At 41.2% G+C, this 22,929-nt stretch overlaps 1 protein-coding gene across 1 annotated transcript in view; it reads right to left on the bottom strand.

The window, feature by feature from the left end:
- Positions 1 to 286: 286 nt before the first annotated feature.
- osbpl10a (oxysterol binding protein-like 10a) overlaps positions 287 to 22,929 on the bottom strand; it is a 34,833-nt gene continuing 12,190 nt past the window's right edge. Inside the window, 8 exon segments of the mRNA XM_079591830.1 lie at positions 287 to 3,510; positions 4,962 to 5,115; positions 5,294 to 5,476; positions 5,966 to 6,152; positions 7,283 to 7,733; positions 8,247 to 8,393; positions 10,361 to 10,491; positions 22,433 to 22,625. Coding sequence (XP_079447956.1) covers positions 3,454 to 3,510; positions 4,962 to 5,115; positions 5,294 to 5,476; positions 5,966 to 6,152; positions 7,283 to 7,733; positions 8,247 to 8,393; positions 10,361 to 10,491; positions 22,433 to 22,625 — 1,503 coding nt within the window. The 3' untranslated portion in view covers positions 287 to 3,453.

Below are 22,929 nucleotides of genomic sequence, written 5' to 3'. Positions count from 1 at the left end.
GACATGGAGGCTGTGGACTTGTCATTTCAGTTTCATCCTCCTTCTCTGGCGCCTCAAGTTCCCGGAACTCTTCAAAGGGTGTCTAACCGTGTGAGACGACCTCCTCGTTGGTTGGAAGACTGTGTTACTTAGTCACCTTGCATTGCGTGACTATAAAGGATGAGTAATTCATTAGGTCATCTTGTTGTTGATTTTATATGAATACTACATTCTTATAATTCTAGTAAATATTATTTTTGTTCTTTAGCCTGATTGAGTTAAGTAATTATGTTACATAACCAAGTGAATACTTTGGTAATTTAGTAACTTTGTTATTGAGTTTCTTTTTTGTTCTTAAATATCTGTGTAGACAGTTTGCTTTAAGTGATGGGGGAATATGTTGTGTTCTTCTGTGCATACTGGACAGTAGGTGGCGGTAGAGGTTCGTGATATGTGGATATTGAGAATAGGAGAATAAGGGAGGTGAAGCGTGGCACGAGCTGCGATCTGTGCTGTACTATTTTGCGACTGATACTGTTGATTAAAGAATTCCTTATTTAAGAATTTCCTTCATTCTTTCTTACTAAGAATATAACACAATCTACATTGTTAAAAGCGCGATATAAATGAAGATGACTTGACTTGGGTGGAAAATTAGTTACACTTTATATTTTTGCCTAAATGTAAGATTTATGTATTTGAATTGTATTTTTGGATTACACTGTTTTAACATAAACTGATAAACTTAATGTGATCCATATTTGTCAGTCATTCATAAATGAAACGGGTCAGAGTGCATTTCTGCACTCATGCCATAGTTTATTACATATTTTCAAAATGCATTTATTCAAATAGCTTAGATAAATCTGTTCATTGGGAAAACAGACCTGTTTCATTTATGCATGACAAATATGCATCACGTTAAGTGTATGTTTTTGAAAGCGTTATGATTTTATAGTTTTTATTTTATTTCTATTTTAAGTTTGTTCATTTAGTTTGGGATATAAATCAAAGATGCAATAATTATCAGGACTTTTGGCCTTTTTTTCTCATGACTTTGAATGGACTTTGAATATGCAAAAATCTGCACCTGACTGCTGATCTCACACACTCACTGATGGGAAGAGACTCAACTCAGACTTCAACTCACTTTATACTGTCTCTGAACTCTACTGGATCTGCGGAAGATTTTCATATTTATTTCTCAGTTAAAAGTTCCTTGTTCTTCAAGGTCATGTTTTTCAGTTGTAGGCTGATAACTAATTTAAAGCCTAGTCCTAGACTAAAATGTAAGTCTGAGCTGTTCCAACTGAAATAAACCTGCACTGACTGATCTTTAAATATATCATTGCCTTTGTTTTGTCTCAAGATGAACATCAGTAATGTTTTTTTTCTAAGAATGTTAATGAAAATTATTTAAATGTCCTAATTGAACTATGGACTAGTCCTGGTTTAGGCTAAACCCTGTCTGTGAAACCGGGCCATCGTGTTTATGAATTTAGCACTGCAGTTCAGCGGATCCTCACTAGTGGGCGCTATAACCTCAAACCAGCCGAACAGATCTGGAAAACCAGGTAAAAAATGTGGTGAGAAGAATATTTATATGTTATTTGGTTTTAAATGGAACATTTCACTAATTTTGAATGTCTGAGGAAAAAACAACACTGGCTGCTAAGGCAGGTTTATTTGAAACAGAAATTTCAAAAACATCTCTGCTTGAGCTCTGTTTACACATGATCTGATTCAACCGCGTTTAGAAAGACTTTCTCTAAATGATTTACTCTTTCATGTTTATTTCAGCACCGATATGAACAGTTTACAGTACGAGCTGTGAAAGGAGCTTCATTTTGATGTGTGTAACGGCGCGGTCACATTTGCCATATTAGCGAAATTTCGTGGGCAAAAATATATCCATTGTGTATAAAGCACAGATCAAACATTACTCACTTTCTAACCAAATAAGTTTATGTTGGTCTGCGGGAGGAATTCAAGTCACCGGCTTTAAAATTAGCGAAATCTGGGCCATTTATTTCGCGAAATGCGAGATAACCGGTAATTGTGACCGGGCCTTAAAGGGACAGTTCACCAAAAAATGACCATTCTCTCATTAATTACACCCTCACGTCATTCCAACCCATAAGACTTCTTTTCATCAAATAAACATTTTTAATGAGATATTTGTCCCTCCATTTAAAGTCCATCCACTCCCATCTCTGACATTTCAAAACGTTCATAAAGAGATTGTTTATTTGAGCTTCCGTTCATTGAGCTTGCGACAATTTCATTAAATTTCTTAATATTCTGAAGATGAACAAAAATCATATGGGTTTAGAAGGACATGAGGATGATTAATTGATGACACAATGATTATTTTTGGATGAACTAACCCATAGACTCATCAGAAAAGTCTTTAACACTTCTACAGATATATCCAGAATATAATACAGTACTGTCTCTTTAAAAAAAAAAAAATCGTGTATCATACAGCAATTACAGCTGGGAACTTACAAATCAAACCAATAGACTTCACATCAGTGATGCTGTTCATATAAAGTCACAGGATTGAATGAAGGCCTCGATTAAAAAGTGCATCAGAAATCCTTTGCGGAAGAGTGTAAAACCTCTCGGTGAAATCTCATTTAATGACCAATTAGTTTCTAACAATAGCGTTCAGTCAGGAAGGCTTGAGGAGCTAGCAGTGACTCATGGAGAGGGTGTTGATTGGCCAGATGTGGTCATCCATTTAATCAGCTGACTGACCTCATGGTCACCTGATCAGCGAACACACTTTTCATTCCTGTAATCTCTGTTTCATGTCAAATATCAAACAGAAATATGTCAAGATCATGCGCATATTTCACCCCAAAATACTGTTTTGTTTAGATCTTAACTAAAAATATAAGAAACTGAAGCTTATTTTAATACATTAAGATTTACTTAAAAATAAATATACATTGTGATAGTATTAGTTGTATCAGTAGTAGCCTATACTGATTTAAATAAAATATTATATTACAATATTTTTTTCTGTAATGGAGTAAAAAAAATACTATATTGCAGTAATGACAATTTAAGTGGGAAATTCACAATGTAAAAAATCTTATTGCATAATTACTATATAATTATACTTTAATATTTAATTTCAAATATTTATTTTGATTTAGGGGTGAAATATGAGCTGGTTGTGTTTTCATGATTCTGACTGATTAAGATCTAAAGCTTGAATATGAACATCTTGTCACATATAATACTGTGTACATTTTATATTCACAAAAACTCGGTTAGATAATTGTGAAAAATAATATATAATTTATGTAGTGTATAAAAGTCTATTCTATGCATCCAGGTTTTCATATCTACACATTGGTTTACAGTTTATACAGTGATGCATTATAATGCACGATTATCCAGTCCGTGTTTTTTGCTGTTAGTTTTGATTCCCTGTGTTGTTCTGATCTCGTCTCTCTCCTGCGGTTATAGTTTATCTCCGTCTGTTTTCCACAGTGGGTTTCTGTAGACCCATCCGTCACCCTGCACACACACACAAACACACAGATTCACACAATACAAACTCCAGAAAATCTGTATAATAATTTCATATTAGAGTGATAAACATCACAATCTAATGCTCCGCTTTTTTCTAGGTAGCTTTTTAATGTTTTGTTTAGATTTGCAGTTTGTCACATTTCAAACTATAGAAGTTTGTTTCCACCACAAAAAAAAAGTCTTTATAACTCGCAATTCTGACTTTATAACACGTAATTCTGAGAAATAAAGTCATAAATAAAAAGATAAATAAAAAGTAGTTTGTCACATTTCAAACTATGGAAGTTTGTTTTCACCACAGAATAATAAACAAAAATTGTTTGTGAGTTCATAACTCGCAAATCTGACTTTATTTCTCGCAATTGCATGTTTATATCTCACAATTCTGACTTGTTTTTTCTTAGAATTGTGAGATGTATAAATAGGGATGCACCGATATGACAATTTTGGCCGATACCTATAATATATATAATATACCGATAATTATTTATATTTGAAAGCCGATATATTGGCTGATATCATTTTTGAGAGCCTGATTACAAAAACAAAAGTCTCACCATTAAAATCCATGTCCCAGTACACAAAATTGTATGTAGCCGATATGACAGACTTGCACTGCGCATTATGCACGTACCTGTATTTTCCTTTTTGAAGTGATTTTTTCAATCATATTTCAAACAATTAAAAACCATGATGTTGAACAGTGCGCATCTGAAGAGTCTCAGCTGAAGGAAATAATACATTATTTATCGGCTTTAATGTATATAGGCCAAATTGTCTTTTCGGTCCGATAACAATAAAAAAACGAACATATATCGGCCAATACCGATTATGGCGGATATATCGTGCATAGAAACAAACTCAAAATTTAAAAAGGTAATTGCAACTTTTAGTATAAGATATGTATTACATGACATCAAAGTCTTTTTTTTGCGTTTTTTAAAAGTTTTGCATTCAGACGACAACATTGTCAAAATGATCCGGTTCACACGGATCCGCGAAAACGACTAAAAACGCTGTGTTCTGCTGCCAGGCCAGTAGATGGCGCTGTCACTTTGTAAAGAAACAACTTCACTGTTTTCACAAATTTAAGTTTTTTTTGTATTTATCAGTTTACACAAAGACAATAATGGTAGCGTTTTCAAAACTGTTAATTTTCAGGTCCCCAAAACACTGTTGTCTTGTAAATGAATGTCCAAAACGATAAAAAGTTTTCTGTTTTTAGTTGTACTGTCGTGTAAACGCCCCCAAACACTTCTGAGAAAAAAAGTCAAATTTGCGATTTATCAACTTGCAATTTGCAAGTTATAAGTCTGAATTGCGAGCTATGAGTTTATTCTGTGGTGTAAAGAAGCTTCCCTATCAAACCCAGTTCAGTCTGTCACACGAGCACATGTTGCTGTAGTAGTTCCAGTCGGTCCGGGTCATGAACGCACCTCTTTGCTGAAGTATTTGGGTTTCCAGGGCATGATGTTGGTGTCTCTCTGTCTCTCGTCGGATCGCTGGGATTCCTCCAACCGATGCTTGTGTTCAGTGGCCAGATCAATGTTCCCTTCCTTCAGAGCCGCGGTCACGTGAGACCAGAGACGCCTGAGCTCAAACACACACACACACACATAAAAATACAACTAACATATAAAAATGAAGAAAACCATATATTCATAAGATTTTGGGATACACAATAATGTTTTTTTTTTTAAAGAAGTATCATCGGCTCACCAAGGCTGCATTTATTTGAGTAAAACACAGTAATATTGTGAAGAATCACCTGGACTCGCGCCGGCCCTGTTTGTCCACCGGGCGGATCATCTTCCTGATGACGGGCAGTTTGTTGGTGTCGATCACTTTGGTCTCTCCGCTGCTGTACGTGAACTCGAGCGTCCCGTTCCACTCGCCCTGAGCTTTACACACTACCGTCCCGCTGGAGTTCTGCTTCACCTCTGCACTTACCCTGAAACACACACACACACACACACATCATCATCATCACTCCAAGACTTCTCAATTAAAGGTGCAGTATGTAAGAATGACAACTAGTGGTCGGAATAGGTACTGTAGTCCAGATTCAAAATATCGGAGATCGTGGTTCCTACGAATATTATTGTGACTTGTTCATCATTGTGTCAGTGTTTTATTCGCTTCTTTGCACGAAAAACAACAAAGTGACGAAACGGGTTTGTCCGCTCAGGGCCACCGTAGAAACATGTCGATGTAAGCGGACCCGCGGTGTGTGTAGAGAGAAATGCTCATTCGAAGCTAATAAAAACATAACGGTTCATTAATAAGGTCTTTATACACCACTGAAAACATAGTTATGAATATGATATTGCATTTCTGTCCACAGATCCTCCTAAATATCACACAATACACCTTTAAGAAAGTTTCTCACAGACTTGGTGACATTCATGTGTAAATCCGATCTGTTTAGTGCAGCACCGACCTGTGAACTTTCCCCCCGTAGAAGGGTTTGGTGTGAAACGTGACGCTGGCCGAGTATCCCGTCTGTGCGCAGCTGATGGAGACCTTTCCCCCCAACTCCACCCACGGCACAGTGATGATGGACCGAGCGAACGCACTCGGGAATGTAAACACGTACTCCTCAGCGTGATCCCGCAGGTGTAACACACCTGATGAGCAAAGGGACAAACTGCCTGAACAAAAACTGAACGTTTTGTATGATGTTTCCTCATGTGTGTACAGGTGAAACTGGAAAAATCAGAGTATGGTGCAAAAGTTCATTTATTTCAGTAATTCACCTTAAAAGGTGAAACTAATATATTATATAGACTCATTACATGCAAAGTGAGATATTTCAAGCCTTTATTTGTTATAATTTTGATGATTATGGCTTACAGAATTTGGGGTTTTCATAAGTTGTAAGCTATAATCATCAAAATTATAACAAATAAAGGCTTGAAATATCTCACTTTGCATGTAATGAGTCTATATAATATATTAGTTTCACCTTTTAAGTTGAATTACTGAAATAAATGAACTTTTGCACCATATTCTAATTTTTCGAGTTACACGAAACTGTACAGAGGTTATGCGAGTGACTTCACTTTCTTTCACCATAGTGGCAAAAAGACTGAGTGTCAGCATTTGTTTTCAGCGTGAATGCCACGAAAAACACATCTAAACGGGAAAGAGCTATGAGATTGACTGTATAAATAGATTTGACAAGAAATCTGAGGTATATTTTTAAAGACTAAGCTACAGAGAAGCGAATGGATCGCTGCGATAAACAACTGGATCCAGGAAGAGAAAGGGGGATTTGCAGTTTCATTTTGTGTCAATATGCTGAATTTAGGGGTAAAATTATACCCTATATATTGTATTGTTATATATTGCATTGATAACTCCTCAATTAAATATTTATCATTGTATATTCTGCATAATTGGATGTTTTTTAAATAAACACCTACATAAATTAGACCTACCTATATTGTATTTATATAAAGCATTCACAGGCAAATTTGTTTTAACCAAGCGTAAACCAAGTCTAATGTCAATATATCCATGGATCACTGGATCTTTGGTAAGTTGTAAGGAACACTATATCGAGTCCTATATATAGTCCACTATATCGAATTTGGTTTTACTCGCATTTTCACTGTTTAAAGCCTTTATTTTCCCTCATTAGCTTTTTTGCCACTCAGTCTGGCGAGAAAGTGACGTCAATGCATTAACTAATTAAACCTTATTGTAAAGAGTTAGCAGATTATTTTTTTGACTAGATGAAGAGAGCGTCACCAACCTTCTCCCACCATGGAGACGCCGACGGACATTCCCATGAACTTGCTCTTGGTCCAGATGTGTGCGTTGACACACATGCCTCTCTCCTCGCACTCACAGTAAAACCCAGACACTGGAGGATGATGGGAAACCTGCTCCGCCACAAAACGCACCCTGTAATATTCTGACTCCGCCCCCGCCGCCTCCTGATTGGTCGCACGAGTCACACGTTCCCGAGGAACCGCCCACGAGCAGCAGAAGGTCTCGCCCAGCACAGGGTTGTAGGGCTTCTTGGCGACGGCGCCCTTGCGTCCTTCATGGAAGGCGGTCATGTAGTACTCGACGAAACGCACCATACGCTCCTCCGCCGTGTTTCCCGCGGAGATGGACAGGAACAGGTCCGGGTGCGCCATGAAGTTAGCGTACATCTCCAGCAATGAACGCTTCTCCAGGATGAATGTGGGAAGAACAACCTGCACAAACCACACAGAGAGACTCTGTAATGTCAAATGAAACTCTAATGTTCTCTGATACTCATGTGTCCTGTACAGTTGTAATCAAAATTATTCAACCCCCATTGCAAATCAGGTTTATTGGCAAAATTAGCTGGCTTTCAGCTGTTTGCAGTGAACAAATCAAAAAGTGGTTTCCCTAAATTCAACTGAAAATGCAACTTTTAATGACTTCTGCAGTCTCAAAAGTATTCAACCCCCTGTATAGAATCTCTTACAACAGCACAAATCTGCAGAACAGGTGTCGTCTCACTAATCAAGGGCTTCATTAGTAGCAACAGGTGTGCTTGAGCTAGAACACATGAAATATCTGAACTGCTAGGTTTGTTGAGTGTCACGTTTGACTGCATGTTAGAAATATGGCTTAGTCAAAAGAATGGTCCAAAAAGTTAAGAGTCCAACCTGCACAAACCACACAGAGAGTAATAAACCTCTAATGTTCTCTGATACTCGTGTTGTGTGTGTCGCCCGCACCCGTGTGAGGTCCATGCCGAGTTTGAGCTGAGACAGCAGATGCAGAATAACACTCCTCTGGTCCTCCTGCACACCCAGATCTTCTTCAGAGTAACTGTCTGAATCCATCAGCTCTTCATCAGGAGAAATCCGCTTCATCCCGTCCTGCTGCACACACACAGTCCAAACGCTACACAAGCTTTCGTTTTCAGAGAAATGCTGATCTTTTGAACTTTCTACCCATACGGAAATGTAATATATGTACACATATGAAATATACATATAATATATCCACATATATAACATATATATGCCCATATATATATAAAACCTTAGAAAATGGAACAATTGACATATAAAACCAGTTCATATATTTTATGTATGTATAATAGTGTTTTTTTATATACATGTCACATATATAATTATCAGTTTTCAAATAGAATTTGTTTTGTTTTTATGAGCTGGTCATAAAGAGGTAAAATAATAATAAATAATACATTTTATTTATAAAAGATTCGAAAATGAGATAAATTGAAATGAAATAAAATGAAATGAGACTTGAAATAAATAGTTTGGCATATATAAATGAAACATATCGGTGACATATATGGTCAAAACATAAAGTATTATATAAATAATAATCATATACATTATCTTAATATATGTCAATATACTATGTCAATTTAATATGGCAAATTTATATATGTTAAAAATCTATATCAACATATATGTAAAGATATGTATATATGTGATAGCAATATATTGTCTTATATTTAGCATATATGACGGCGTCACTAGCGATATAGGGACATATATGTCATATATTACATTTCCGTATGGGTATTCATCAAAGAATCCTGAAATAAAAATGTAAATGACTGTTTTCAACATTGATAATAATCATAAATGTTTCTTGAGCATCAGATCATCATATTACACTGATTTCTGAAGGATCATGTGACACTGAAGATGGAGTAATGATGCTGAAAATTCAGCTTTGATTACAGGAATAAATTACACTTTACTGTATATTCACATAGAAAACAGCTGTTTTAAATATTTCACAATATTACTGTTTTTGTATTTTTAATCAAAGAAATGCAGCCTTGGTGAGCAGAAGAGACTTCTTTTAAAAACATTAAAAATCTCACTGGTCCAAAACGTTTGCCTGGTAGTGTATATGCATCATACACACTGTTATTAAAGGATTAGTTCACTTTTTAAAAAAACTTTTGCTGATAATTCACTCACCCCGATGTCATCCAAGATGTCCATGTCTTTCTTTCTTCAGTCGAAAAGAAATAAAGGTTTTTGATGAAAACATTTTCCATATAATGGACGTCAATGGGCCCCAAACGGGTCAAGGTCCAGATGACAGTGTCAGCGCCGCTTCAACGGGCTTTAAACGACACCAGACGATGAATACGGCTCTTATCTAGCGAAACCATCGTCATTTAAAAAATAAATAAAAAAGTTTAAGTTTTATAAGCACAAACGCTCGCCTTGCTCTGTTCTGTGATGCGCGTTCGTGACGTCACGTAATACGCAGTTACGTTGTAAAGGTCACGCTTGACGAGTCAGTGTTTACAGATGTGCGGAAGGAGGACCATACACACATATTCAAATGTCTTTGTGTCAGTTTATCGTTTAAAATGCCCATCTCGTGTGTGTATCCTGGTGTTGGAATATTAAAAAGCCTAAAAGAAAATTTTCGTCAGGATAGAAATGTTTGACTTTTCACAGAAGCGTGACCTTTACAGCGTAACTGCGTATTACGTGACGTCACGAACGCGCATCACAGAACAGAGCAAGGCGAGCATTTGTGCTTATAAAACTTAAACTTTTTTATTTTTTTTAAATGACGATGGTTTCGCTAGATAAGACCCGTATTCATCGTCTGGTGTCGTTTAAAGCCCGTTGAAGCGGCGCTGACACTGTCATCTGGACCCTGAACCGTTTGGGGCCCATTGACGTCCATTATATGGAGAAATGTGTTCATCAAAAACCTTCATTTCTTTTCGACTGAAGAAAGAAAGACATGGACATCTTGGATGACATCAGGGTGAGTAAATTATCAGCAAAAGTTTTTTTAAAAGTGAACTAATCCTTTAAGTCTCAGAGAGTAGTGGTCTTACCTCAGTGTTGTGCTGGAGCTTCTTCTTCCTGAGGGAGGGCGAGGGCTCTGTGGAGCTCAGGGTCGCAGCGCCACCGTTCCCCAGGCCTTCTTCTGAGGGCGACTTCGGGACGGTCCATACAGGAACATAATCTGCAGGAATGAAGAGCACATGACCAGCGGTCAGCAGTTACACATCACGCACACACTCGACACCAGAGCAATTAGTGAGCTGAGTTCAGTCCGCCAGCGCTGATGCTGAACAGACCAGCGCAAACCAAGTGTGATTTAGCTGGACTGCACAGTGGACACCAGCACACACACATAGGCAGCTTTATTTTCAGCACATCACTTTCAATACAAACATGTGCTGCTTTAACCTCCGCATGAAAAGCATGCATTACCAATACCAACATGTTATTTATTATATAAATATAAAATAAGAAAAAAGATCCGCACATGAATATCAGCAAAAAAGCTCACGAAATTTATTTTCCAGAGGCCACAAATAAAGTAATTTTTTTTTTTTTAGAAATATAACACATTCATTTTATATTAATTCAAAACCTCGGAGGGTCTGGCAGCCGATCAGTGTGTTGTGAAAAGATGTGTTAAGCTCTCGTCCTGATGCACAAACGTCTCATAAATTGGTTTCGCATTAAAGCGTTGCCAGGGCTGGATGAACTTGGCATCTGCTCCCATAATATTTCTGATCACAGACCTCAAGTTGTCTTTACATTCAGACAGATTCAGCCGTCATAACGTATCACAGAACTGAGATATATATGAGAACTAACTGTAGCTGAGAATACATGTTGGTCTCTGTACTACTCATGTAGATTATTGAACTTTAAATTAATAAATTAATATTGCATTTAAACATTATATCCAAAGCAACTTTCATTGCATTCAAGGTACACATTTGATCAGTTATAAAAAAAATAATTCATAAACAAATAATATAAATAACGACTTCAGTAAAGAAAACAGAGCATCAAACTGGACCTGTTCAATTTTCTTCAAAACAGTCTCTTTCAGGAAGTAAAAATGAAGATATTATTATTAACAAGGAAGTAAAAATTAAGATATTAGGTGTGTTCGACTTGAAGCGGCACTGTGCACTGCTGTATTACATCAATGTGATAATCTCAAGCCAATATAAATATTAAAATATTGTAGCGTGGCCACATAAAGGGAAGATATAAATAAGGGTAGTGCCATATAACTAAATATGTTGTGGCACTTTAAGTATTACCTTGTTGCCTTTCCTTTGTATGCTGTATGCCTTTTCTTTTGTGTGTTGGGAACCGCATTATTGTTCACGCGAGATCTGTGCGTGACGCTTCGTCACGTCTCGGCCTGTCACGTAAACAGGAAATGACTAAGAGTTTGGCCTTATAAGGAACCGGGATGCCGGTCATCGGGAGAAGCGTTTTCTCATTCACAAACCTTACCTGACGGTGTGTGTGTGGATTATCTGGTGGTTGACTGTCCTGGAAGCGCCGAGTCGCCGATCCTCCCGGGAGTATTTCAGTGGGCTCGCTGCCAGGATTACTTTGTTTGGAGGACTTAGGACAGTTTTCGACTTCATTGATCACGCTCGCGGACTTGACATTGATACCGGTGAGGCTGATCCTAACATTGTAAATACACGCTGGACGATATGACTTTCCGCACGCATCTACACGCACACACATTCTCAACTGGTTGTATGGTGGTGTATAAGTTATGATTGTATGGGGGGTTATTTATTCTGTGAAGTTGTAAATACACGGAGGAGGTTGGCAAAACATATCTCGTGGTGTTAATTGCGATCTCTTGCAAATTAGTTATCCATATAGGGAACAGGCGATCCTAATGTTTTGTAAACTCGGCTGGTGAGTTAAGTCAGAGTGTTACATAGTGGTGGCCCGTACGGGGACCGTTCTGTTTCTATGTGATATATTGTTGTTCCTCGTGTGTCCATAATAATGGAGGGAGATACAAATGTGGATGATAAGGGAATGGTGCAGAATGTAAATGATGATGACACCCATCCTCTGTTTGTAAATACTGATAACTCTGATTATGATGTAACGGGATTGAGAAGGGGTTCGGGTGAGACCCCAGTTGCAGATTTCACTGCAGGTCCATTCGTAACTAGACGTAATCCTACCGGGGAATTAACATCTATGCTTAGTTCAATGTATCTTTCCGATGATGAGGGAAAAGCTGACGATGATGATGATGATGATGATGATGAAAGCTGTGGGTTGAAGGGAAATGTTGTTCAAATAATGCAAACTGAGATTGACAAACTCAAAGTGGATTTATTGGCCCTTAGTGCTACGGTACAGACAAATGAACTTGATTTTAAACAGACAGTTGAAAGTACACTTAATCGTGAGACAAGTTTCCGGGAGGCAGTGGACGTTGGTTTGGCAGATTTAGAGGCTAAGTTCCACCGTTCCATAGAAGAGTTGGAGAGGGCGATTTTTGATTGTTTCCTGAGAAGAGATGCAAGATGGGAGACTCAAATGAAAAAACTGAGATTCACCAGTAGTCCTTCTCTTTCTAGATTACAGCCCTATACTCCCGCTACCTCCGTAACATCGGATCTTGATTATAGAACTTCCATGTCAGCCTCTAGAGTCAAATTTTCTCCTTCTAAGACTGGCAATGCTACGTATGATATAACTCCTGGAAGGTCTGGTTCAGCTATGGTGCCTACTCCTCCAGTGGTTCCCAATATCTCATCCTTCTGTGGTCGGCCACCGATTCGGTTGGAGTTTCCTTCTTTTGGTGAGGCCTGTGAGACTTCAGATGTGCTCAACTTTATTGAACAGTGCGAGAACTATCTCGACATCAGGCCCCTTCCCAGTGTGGAGCTGGTTGGCACCCTGAGCACGGTTCTGAAAGGACCCGCGCTGAGCTGGTGGAAAGCAGAGAGGAGTAAGGTGACAGATTGGCAATCCTTCAAAGAGGCACTTATGGATGCCTTTTTACCAGACGATTATCTTGCCGAAGTGGAAGATAAGTTAAGGTCTCTGGTTCAGCAGCCACGTCAGCGCCTAAGAGATTTTGCATATGATTACCGAGCCCTCTGTCTTAAGTGGAAGCCGGATATGTCTGAGGAAGAGATGGTGAGCCGCATTCTCAACAATACCAACCCCAGGGTTGCAGGCTGTTTAAGGGGAACAGTGAAAACTGTGGACCAACTGGTTAAAGTGGGTTCGATGGTGGAAAAAGACTGCATGGGAGCTAAGGATTACTGGCAGAAGGTAGACAGTCAGAATGGGAGAGAAAAGACCCATAAGAGACCAAACGAACGTAATACCTCAAAAAACCTGGCTGGCTTATCGATCGCACAACCGCATCCTATAAGTTCCCTTCTGGTAGTGCCGGTAACGATAAGGGGCCAAGACGTAAAGGCTGTACTGGATACAGGGAGCACGTACACCCTGATGCAAGAGAATCTGTGGATGCAGTTAGGGGGTGAAGTGAATGCTGCTCATCCAGTCCCCCTTCAACGGTTCATTATGGCTGACGGGAAGGTCCATCAAGCTTTCAATAAGCAAACCGTCTGTTACAACTGGCATGAGAAAGTATGTAAAGTAGATACGTATATCATGAAGGATGCTCACCTGGCATTTCCTTTGATTGCTGGCTTGGATTTTCTCAGAGCCACTGAAGCTATCGTGGATGTGGGCCAAGGTAGATATGGGCTGAAAGTGGGCAAAGGTTATATGTATCACTCTTTTATAACGGCTACCATAAATCCTGGAGTGGCTACGATTCCGGTAGGGGAAAGAGGACACACTTCTGCTACAGTGAGTCTTTATTACGCCTTACCTTCAACATGGCAGCCATCTCTCGCTTCGCCAGTTGCTGAAGTTACTCCCAACTGGGACTCTGACAACCAGGAAGAGTTGCGGAAGCTGATCGAGACCTGGCCTCATACCACTTCCAAGCTGCTCGGGAGAACATCTGTAGAACAACACAAGATCTTCTTATGTGATGAAATGCCTGTGAAATCTAGGGCTTACAGAGTTTCTCCATTCAAGAAAAAAATTATAGACGAGCAAGTCGAACATATGCTACGTGACAACATCATTGAACCCTCTTTCTCTCCATGGGCATCACCCGTAGTCCTGGTACCCAAAGCGGATGGGACTTACAGGTTCTGTGTTGACTATAGGAGGCTGAATAGTAAAACCTTACCTGACGCATATCCAATGCCACTCATCCATGACATACTGGAATCCATGGAAGGCGCCTCCTGGTTCAGTACATTGGACTTGCGGTCAGGATATTGGCAAGTGGAAATGGAGGAGGCTAGTAAGAGTAAAACTGCCTTTATCACTACCCAGGGGCTCTACCAATTCCGCTCTATGCCGTATGGTCTCAGGAATGCCGCAGCCACGTTCCAGAGGCTGATGGAGAAGATCCTAGCGGAATTGAGGGGGAAGATTTGCTTTGTATACATTGACGACATTATAATTTATTCCCGGACCCTGAAAGAACATGTACAACACCTGAACACCATTATACACCGACTAAACCAGGCTTCACTTACTCTTAAAGGAACACTCCAACTTTTTGGGACTTTAGCCTATTCACCTTATCCCCCAGAGTTAGATAAGTCCATACATACCTTTTTCATCTCCGTGCGTGCTATAAGTCTGTTTGACGCACCCACCGCTAGCCTAGCTTAGCACAAAGACTGGATGTGAATGGTTGCAGCTAGCATACTAATCCAAATAAGTGACAAAATAAAACAAACATTTTCCTATTTACATGTTGTGATTTGTATAGTCACAGAGTGTACAAAAAACAAAGTCACATGAGACACAGACATATTTTAACCGTATAAATACTGGGAACTATATTCTCTGAAGGCGAAGCACTGCTACTTGGGCGGAGTGAAAACCGCAGCACCTGAGACGCGCCGTTTTTTCTTCTGTCAACAAAACCAACGTGACTACGTGACCTCTAGCTCCGCTCAAGTTAGACGACAGAGCGCGTTCGAGGCAACAATACTAACATTACAGGGGATACATGGAGCCCGTAAACAACTGCAATAGTAGTTACCACCCTATTCAGATAATAGTGTCACTAACGTTACATTAGATAAGTTAGCTAATGGCACTGTTACAGTAACGTTAGGCTAAACATTAAAAAATATAACGGAACACTTACCGCAGCCGCTCCACTTTGTCCTGTATGTGATAAAGATGGGATGACCGTATCCTTCAGCACACGTTTCATGGTCCTTGTGGCAAATTCGATTTTTTGAAAATAGTCGTCCTCAGTGAAATGTACCGAGCAAACATAATGTCCCTTGATAATCTCATAATATCCAGAGCAAGTAGCCATTTCTTCATCCGGTCAGCGTTTTTAGTTGGAATTCTATGAAACATCATGGTATTACCTGGTCTCCCTGTTTATTGTCACAGCTCTTTACAATACAGCGAAAATCCATGATTGTAAACTACGCTTTTACTATTTATAAATTGCTGACTCTGTTACTCAAACTCTGAACGAACTCTCTGCTCCTCACCACGGCGCGTCTCATGTGCTGCGGTTATCACTCCGCCCAAGTAGCAGTGCTTCGCCTTCAGAGAATATAGTTCCCAGTATTTATACGGTTAAAATATGTCTGTGTCTCATGTGACTTTGTTTTTTGTACACTCTGTGACTATACAAATCACAACATGTAAATAGGAAAATGTTTGCGTTATTTTGTCACTTATTTGGATTAGTATGCTAGCTGCAACCATTCACATCCAGTCTTTGTGCTAAGCTAGGCTAGCGGTGGGTGCGTCAAACAGACTTATAGCACGCACGGAGATGAAAAAGGTATGTATGGACTTATCTAACTCTGGGGGATAAGGTGAATAGGCTAAAGTCCCAAAAAGTCGGAGTGTTCCTTTAACATGAAGAAGTGTCACTTCTTTAAACGTCACCTAAAATTCCTGGGACACATGGTGTCGGAGAGAGGAGTAGAAGTGGATCCGGAAAAGACCCAGGCGGTGGCTGAATATCCTCCTCCTAAAGACCTTAAAGCACTCCAACGCTTCTTGGGATTGGCGGGTTGGTACCACAAGTTTATTCCTCGCTTTGCTGACATCACTGCTCCTTTAAACCATCTAAAGAAGAAAGGGGTAAAATGGGAATGGACTCCTGAGTGCCAACTCAGTCTGGAGACTATCAAGCAGAGATTGCAAGATCCACCCGTCTTAATGCAACCGGACCTCAGTCAACCTTTTCAGGTTCACACTGATGCAAGTGATGTTGGATTAGGGGCTATTATCTCCCAGCTTACACCAGAGGGGGAAAGGGTAATAGCCTATGCGTCCAGAACCTTGAGAGGACCAGAATTAAACTATTCTACGTCTGAAAAAGAGTGTCTCGCAGTGGTCTGGGCAGTGGAAAAATGGAGACATTATCTGGAAGGAAGGCCTTTTGACATTTATAGTGATCATGCTGCGTTAACGTGGGCTTTTAATTGCCCCAAAACCTCTTCACGGTTAACCCGGTGGACACTGAGACTGCAACAGTTCACCTTCCAGGTGCATCATCGTAGAGGATGTCTCAATCTGGGGCCAGATGCCTTGTCTAGAGCTTACGAGCCAGTGGAGAGAGACAGTGTGCCCTGTATGACCATAACTACACACAAATGTGCTTCAGACATCCCTCACACTCTAGGAGAAATCTCGCAGGCCCAAAGTAGAGACAAGGCCATTGCTCTCCTGCGGGGATCCCACCAAACCCGTAAGGCTCAAGATCAGCGGATCACCTTCGAAGAACATCAGGGGGTGGTATATCGGCGGATACCGGTCAAGAATACTGGAGAGAGATTCCAGTTGGTAGTGCCTCAGGAGATGATACCAGGTTTTTTGCATTACTTCCATGATAACCCGTTAGGCAGACATCTGGGCCGTCTTAAGACCTTGTTGCGGCTATTGGAAGTAGCATGGTGGTCATCTGTCCGTAAAGACGTATGGCAATACGTCAAGGGTTGTGAGGTATGTCAAAAATACAAGCATGACAACACCAAACCTAGCGGATTCCTACAGCATACCCAGGTACATGAACCGGGACACACATTGGGGATGGATTTCATGGGTCCGTTTCCTCTGAGTAAAAAACAAAACACCTACCTTCTAGTGATTGTCGACTATTTCACAAAGTGGGTAGAGCTGTTCCCCTTGCGAGATAGTAAGACACAGAAAATAGTTAAAATTCTTAGAGAGGAAATCTTCACCAGATGGGGAGTGCCTAAATACCTGGTGTCGGACCGGGGAGCACAATTCACCTCCAATGTGCTATCTGAACTATGCCGGTCGTGGGGAAGTATCCAGAAACTTACCACCAGCTATCATCCGCAAACCAACCTGACTGAAAGGGTTAACAGGACTGTAAAAACCATGATTGCGTCCTATGTAGGACAATATCATCAGATGTGGGATCAGTGGTTGCCGGAGCTAAGGTTCGCCATCAATACAGCTCACCAAGAGACCACTGGTAGAGCTCCGGCTGAGTTAATGTTGGGGCGTCAGCTTCATGGACCTCTGGAGAGGTTGATCCTTAGGCCTCCCACCCCTGACCAAATGTCATATACTCTAGTCGAACGTCAAAAGAACATGGCAGAGGAGGTAAAATTCAGAGTAGGGGTACAACAATCCAGACAAGCTAGATATTATAATGCCCGACGGAAGGATGCGCAATTCAAGCCGGGTGATCTAGTCTGGATTAAGACTCACCCTCTCTCATCGGCCTCCAGTAGATTTTCTGCCAAGCTAGCGCCCAAGTGGGAGGGTCCAGCTGAAGTAATAAAAAGAATGGGGCCAATAAATTACACTGTGAGTTGGGGCATTCCACTTAAAACAGATAATGTAAATGTGGTGAACTTAAAACGCTGGTACGGACGTTCTCCTCCTATGCCGAAGGCTGGGGGGGGGGATCTATGTAGCGTGGCCACATAAAGGGAAGATATAAATAAGGGTAGTGCCATATAACTAAATATGTTGTGGCACTTTAAGTATTACCTTGTTGCCTTTCCTTTGTATGCTGTATGCCTTTTCTTTTGTGTGTTGGGAACCGCATTATTGTTCACGCGAGATCTGTGCGTGACGCTTCGTCACGTCTCGGCCTGTCACGTAAACAGGAAATGACTAAGAGTTTGGCCTTATAAGGAACCGGGATGCCGGTCATCGGGAGAAGCGTTTTCTCATTCACAAACCTGACGGTGTGTGTGTGGATTATCTGGTGGTTGACTGTCCTGGAAGCGCCGAGTCGCCGATCCTCCCGGGAGTATTTCAGTGGGCTCGCTGCCAGGATTACTTTGTTTGGAGGACTTAGGACAGTTTTCGACTTCATTGATCACGCTCGCGGACTTGACATTGATACCGGTGAGGCTGATCCTAACATTGTAAATACACGCTGGACGATATGACTTTCCGCACGCATCTACACGCACACACATTCTCAACTGGTTGTATGGTGGTGTATAAGTTATGATTGTATGGGGGGTTATTTATTCTGTGAAGTTGTAAATACACGGAGGAGGTTGGCAAAACATATCTCGTGGTGTTAATTGCGATCTCTTGCAAATTAGTTATCCATATAGGGAACAGGCGATCCTAATGTTTTGTAAACTCGGCTGGTGAGTTAAGTCAGAGTGTTACAATATATTCAAATAGAAAACTGATATATATATATATATATATATATAGCATATATATATAGATAAGAAGAAAATAATGTAGGGCAAGACCCACTACATCAACAATATATCTCACGGGGAGGGGGGGGAGATCATCATACAAACCATGCAGAGAAACATCCATGCACGAATGAGAACAGAATATGTGCAATGTGCAATCATTGTGAGGAAAAGCAAACAGATCATGCAAACAAAACACAAAATATGTATTTACCTGATTGGCGTTTCCCTCGTTTGGATCTGCAGGCCCCGCCCCTTTCCGAGGCACGCCCATTCACACTCCCCTGTCAGAGCTCCGCCCCTTTCCGAGACACGGCCACTCACACTCCCCTGTCAGAGCTCCGCCCCTTTCCGAGACACGGCCACTCACACTCCCCTGTCAGAGCTCCGCCCCTTTCCGAGACACGGCCACTCACACTCCCCTGTCAGAGCCCCGCCCCTTTCCGAGGCACGCCCATTCACACTCCCCTGTCAGAGCCCCGCCCCTTTCCGAGGGACACCCATTCACACTCCCCTGTCAGAGCTCCGCCCCTATCCGAGGGACACCCATTCACACTCCCCTGTCAGAGCTCCGCCCCTATCCGAGGGACACCCATTCACACTCCCCTGTCAGAGCTCCGCCCCTATCCGAGGGACACCCATTCACACTCCCGTCAGAGCTCCGCCCCTATCCGAGGGACACCCATTCACACTCCCCTGTCAGAGCTCCGCCCCTATCCGAGGGACACCCATTCACACTCCCCTGTCAGAGCTCCGCCCCTATCCGAGGGACACCCATTCACACTCCCCTGTCAGAGCCCCGCCCTTTCCAAGATACGCCCATTCACACTCCCCTGTCAGAGCTCCGCCCCTATCCGAGGGACACCCATTCACACTCCCGTCAGAGCTCCGCCCCTATCCGAGGGACACCCATTCACACTCCCCTGTCAGAGCCCCGCCCCTTTCTGAGATACGCCCATTCACACTCCCCTGTCAGAGCTCCGCCCCTATCCGAGGGACACCCATTCACACTCCCCTGTCAGAGCCCCGCCCTTTCCAAGATACGCCCATTCACACTCCCCTGTCAGAGCTCCGCCCCTTTCCGTGGCACGCCCATTCACACTCCCCTGTCAGAGCTCCGCCCCTTTCCGAGGCACGCCCATTCACTCCCCTGTCAGAGCCCCACCCCTTTCCAAGATACGCCCATTCACACTCCCCTGTCAGAGCTCCGCCCCTTTCCGTGGCACGCCCATTCACACTCCCCTGTCAGAGCCCCGCCCCCTCATTACATATAACTAGCCTCTAGTAGACCTCAGTCAGAGATCAAAGGTGTCATCTGAATTTAAATTAATTTAATTCATTTCTGTAACATCAGAAACATTCAGAGCGATCAGTTTAGGATTCAGTCCATCCAGTATATACCAATAGTGCCTCTCCAAACCTGAGATCTGAAGATCAGAAATAATAAACATACAATATTCAGACCAGGAACAGAGTCATTCAGCTCTCAAGTGTTTCTCCTCGAACGTGTCCATTCACATCAAGGAGTTGTCGTTAGGCCGAGTGAATCAACATTAGGAAGAAAAAGATCTAACATAAATCTAAATCAAATATAAAGTCTCGGCGATTGATCTTGACGCCCGAGTGAAGCACCGAGTCCGTGTCAGGGCTGATCGGAGGAGTTTCACTGGATCCACTGTCGAGTTTTCAGGCACCTGTGTGTTTCTTTGGCATGTGGTTCATCATCAGCACTGAAGACAACAGGACACTCCAAACACTCGTCCTGAGTCATGCATTAAAGGGATAGTTCACCCAGAAATGAAAATTAGCCCATGATTTACTCACCCTCAAGTCATCCAAGGTGTATATGACATTCTTCTTTCAGACGAACACATTAAGTATTAAAAAATGTCCTGGCTCTAGATGTACTTTCATGATAGATAGATGCACTTTTATCATCTATAGATGCACTTTTATGATGGACAGATGCCCTTTTATGATGGATAGATGCACTTTTATGATGGACAGATGCACTTTTATGATGGATAGATGCACTTTTATGATGGACAGATGCCCTTTTATGATGGATAGATGCACTTTTATGATGGACAGATGCACTTTTATCATCTATAGATGCACTTTTATGATGGACAGATGCACTTTTATGATGGACAGATGCCCTTTTATGATGGACAGATGCACTTTTGTCATCTATAGATGCACTTTTATGATGGACAGATGCACTTTTGTCATCTATAGATGCACTTTTATGATGGACAGATGCACTTTTATGATGGACAGATGCACTTTTGTCATCTATAGATGCACTTTTATGATGGATAGATGCACTTTTATGATGGATAGATGCACTTTTATGATGGACAGATGCACTTTTATGATGGATAGATGCACTTTTATGATGGATAGATGCACTTTTATGATGGATAGATGCACTTTTATGATGGATAGATGCACTTTTATGATGGATAGATGCACTTTTATGATGGACAGATGCACTTTTATGATGGATAGATGCACTTTTATGATGGATAGATGCACTTTTATGATGGATAGATGCACTTTTATGATGGATAGATGCACTTTTATGATGGATAGATGGACTTTTATGATGGATAGATGCACTTTTATGATGGATAGATGGACTTTTATGATGAATAGATGCACTTTTATGATGGATAGATGCACTTTTATGATGGATAGATGCACTTTTATGATGGATAGATGCACTTTTATGATGGATAGATGGACTTTTATGATGAATAGATGCACTTTTATGATGGATAGATGCACTTTTATGATGGATAGATGCACTTTTATGATGATAGATGCACTTTTATGATGGATAGATGCACTTTTATGATGGATAGATGCACTTTTATCATCTATAGATGCACTTTTATGATTTTTTATGATGGATAGTTGCAGTTTTATGATTTTTATGATGGATAGTTGCACTTTTATGATGCATAGATGCACTTTTATGGACTTCAAAACAGTCATTCACTGCCATTATAAAGCTCTGTAGAGCCAGGACATTTTTAACTCTGATTGTGTTCGTCTGAGAGAAGAATGTCATATACACTAAGATGGCTTGAGGGCAAATATATCATGGGCTAATTTTCATTTTTGGGTGAACTATCCCTTTAAGAACCTGAATCTGTGATCAGCACAAATACAAGTGACACAATCAGGCACAGAACTGAACGAACAAATGAAGAACCAAAATACAGATGAACACACAGACACCGAACATGCAAGCAGCCCTTCAGCAGCATTTATTGCACACGTTTATCTGCAAGGGCCCCGTTATATACGGGCAGGGGCCGCAGGGGACCTCGGCCGGGTCTTTGGCCGGTTCAGTCTGTCGCGCGTCCGTGTCGGACTCACCGCGGTTGTGACCCGGCTGAGCGCTGCGCGTGTGTAATATAGTCAGGCATTCTCCCAGACAGCTCAGTGTGGCGGCGGACGTGGCCTTCAGAAGCAGCAGGTCCTGATCCAGACAGGACAGGGATCCTCCCGCCGGAAGAGACTCGATGCACTGGACCAGACTCCTCTGCTGACCCTCGGCCTGCGCCATGACCTGAGGAAACCGGGACACCAGGACACCGGGCTTTAACTGCGGATGACCAGCAGGCGGCGCCGTTCAGCACTGACATCACAGCAGACTCGAGTGTTCAGTTAATACAATCATTTACTAATCATAAAAATAACACTTTTTTTCTTCAGTAGAGCTGCTGTACAGCTGAATTTAATTTTGTTTCATAATTCATTAACTTTGTGACACTGACATTTATATAAATACACTACATTGCATGAATTTAATACTTTGATTCATCAAGGACGCATTCAATTGATCAGAAGTGACAGTAAAGACATTAATAATG

The sequence above is a fragment of the Phoxinus phoxinus genome (assembly GCF_949152265.1).
Source record: "Phoxinus phoxinus genome assembly, chromosome: 19".
Classification (NCBI taxonomy): Eukaryota; Metazoa; Chordata; class Actinopteri; order Cypriniformes; family Leuciscidae; genus Phoxinus; species Phoxinus phoxinus.
The sequence above is the reverse complement of the archived record's forward strand: the minus strand, read 5'-3'. Positions and strand labels throughout refer to the sequence as shown.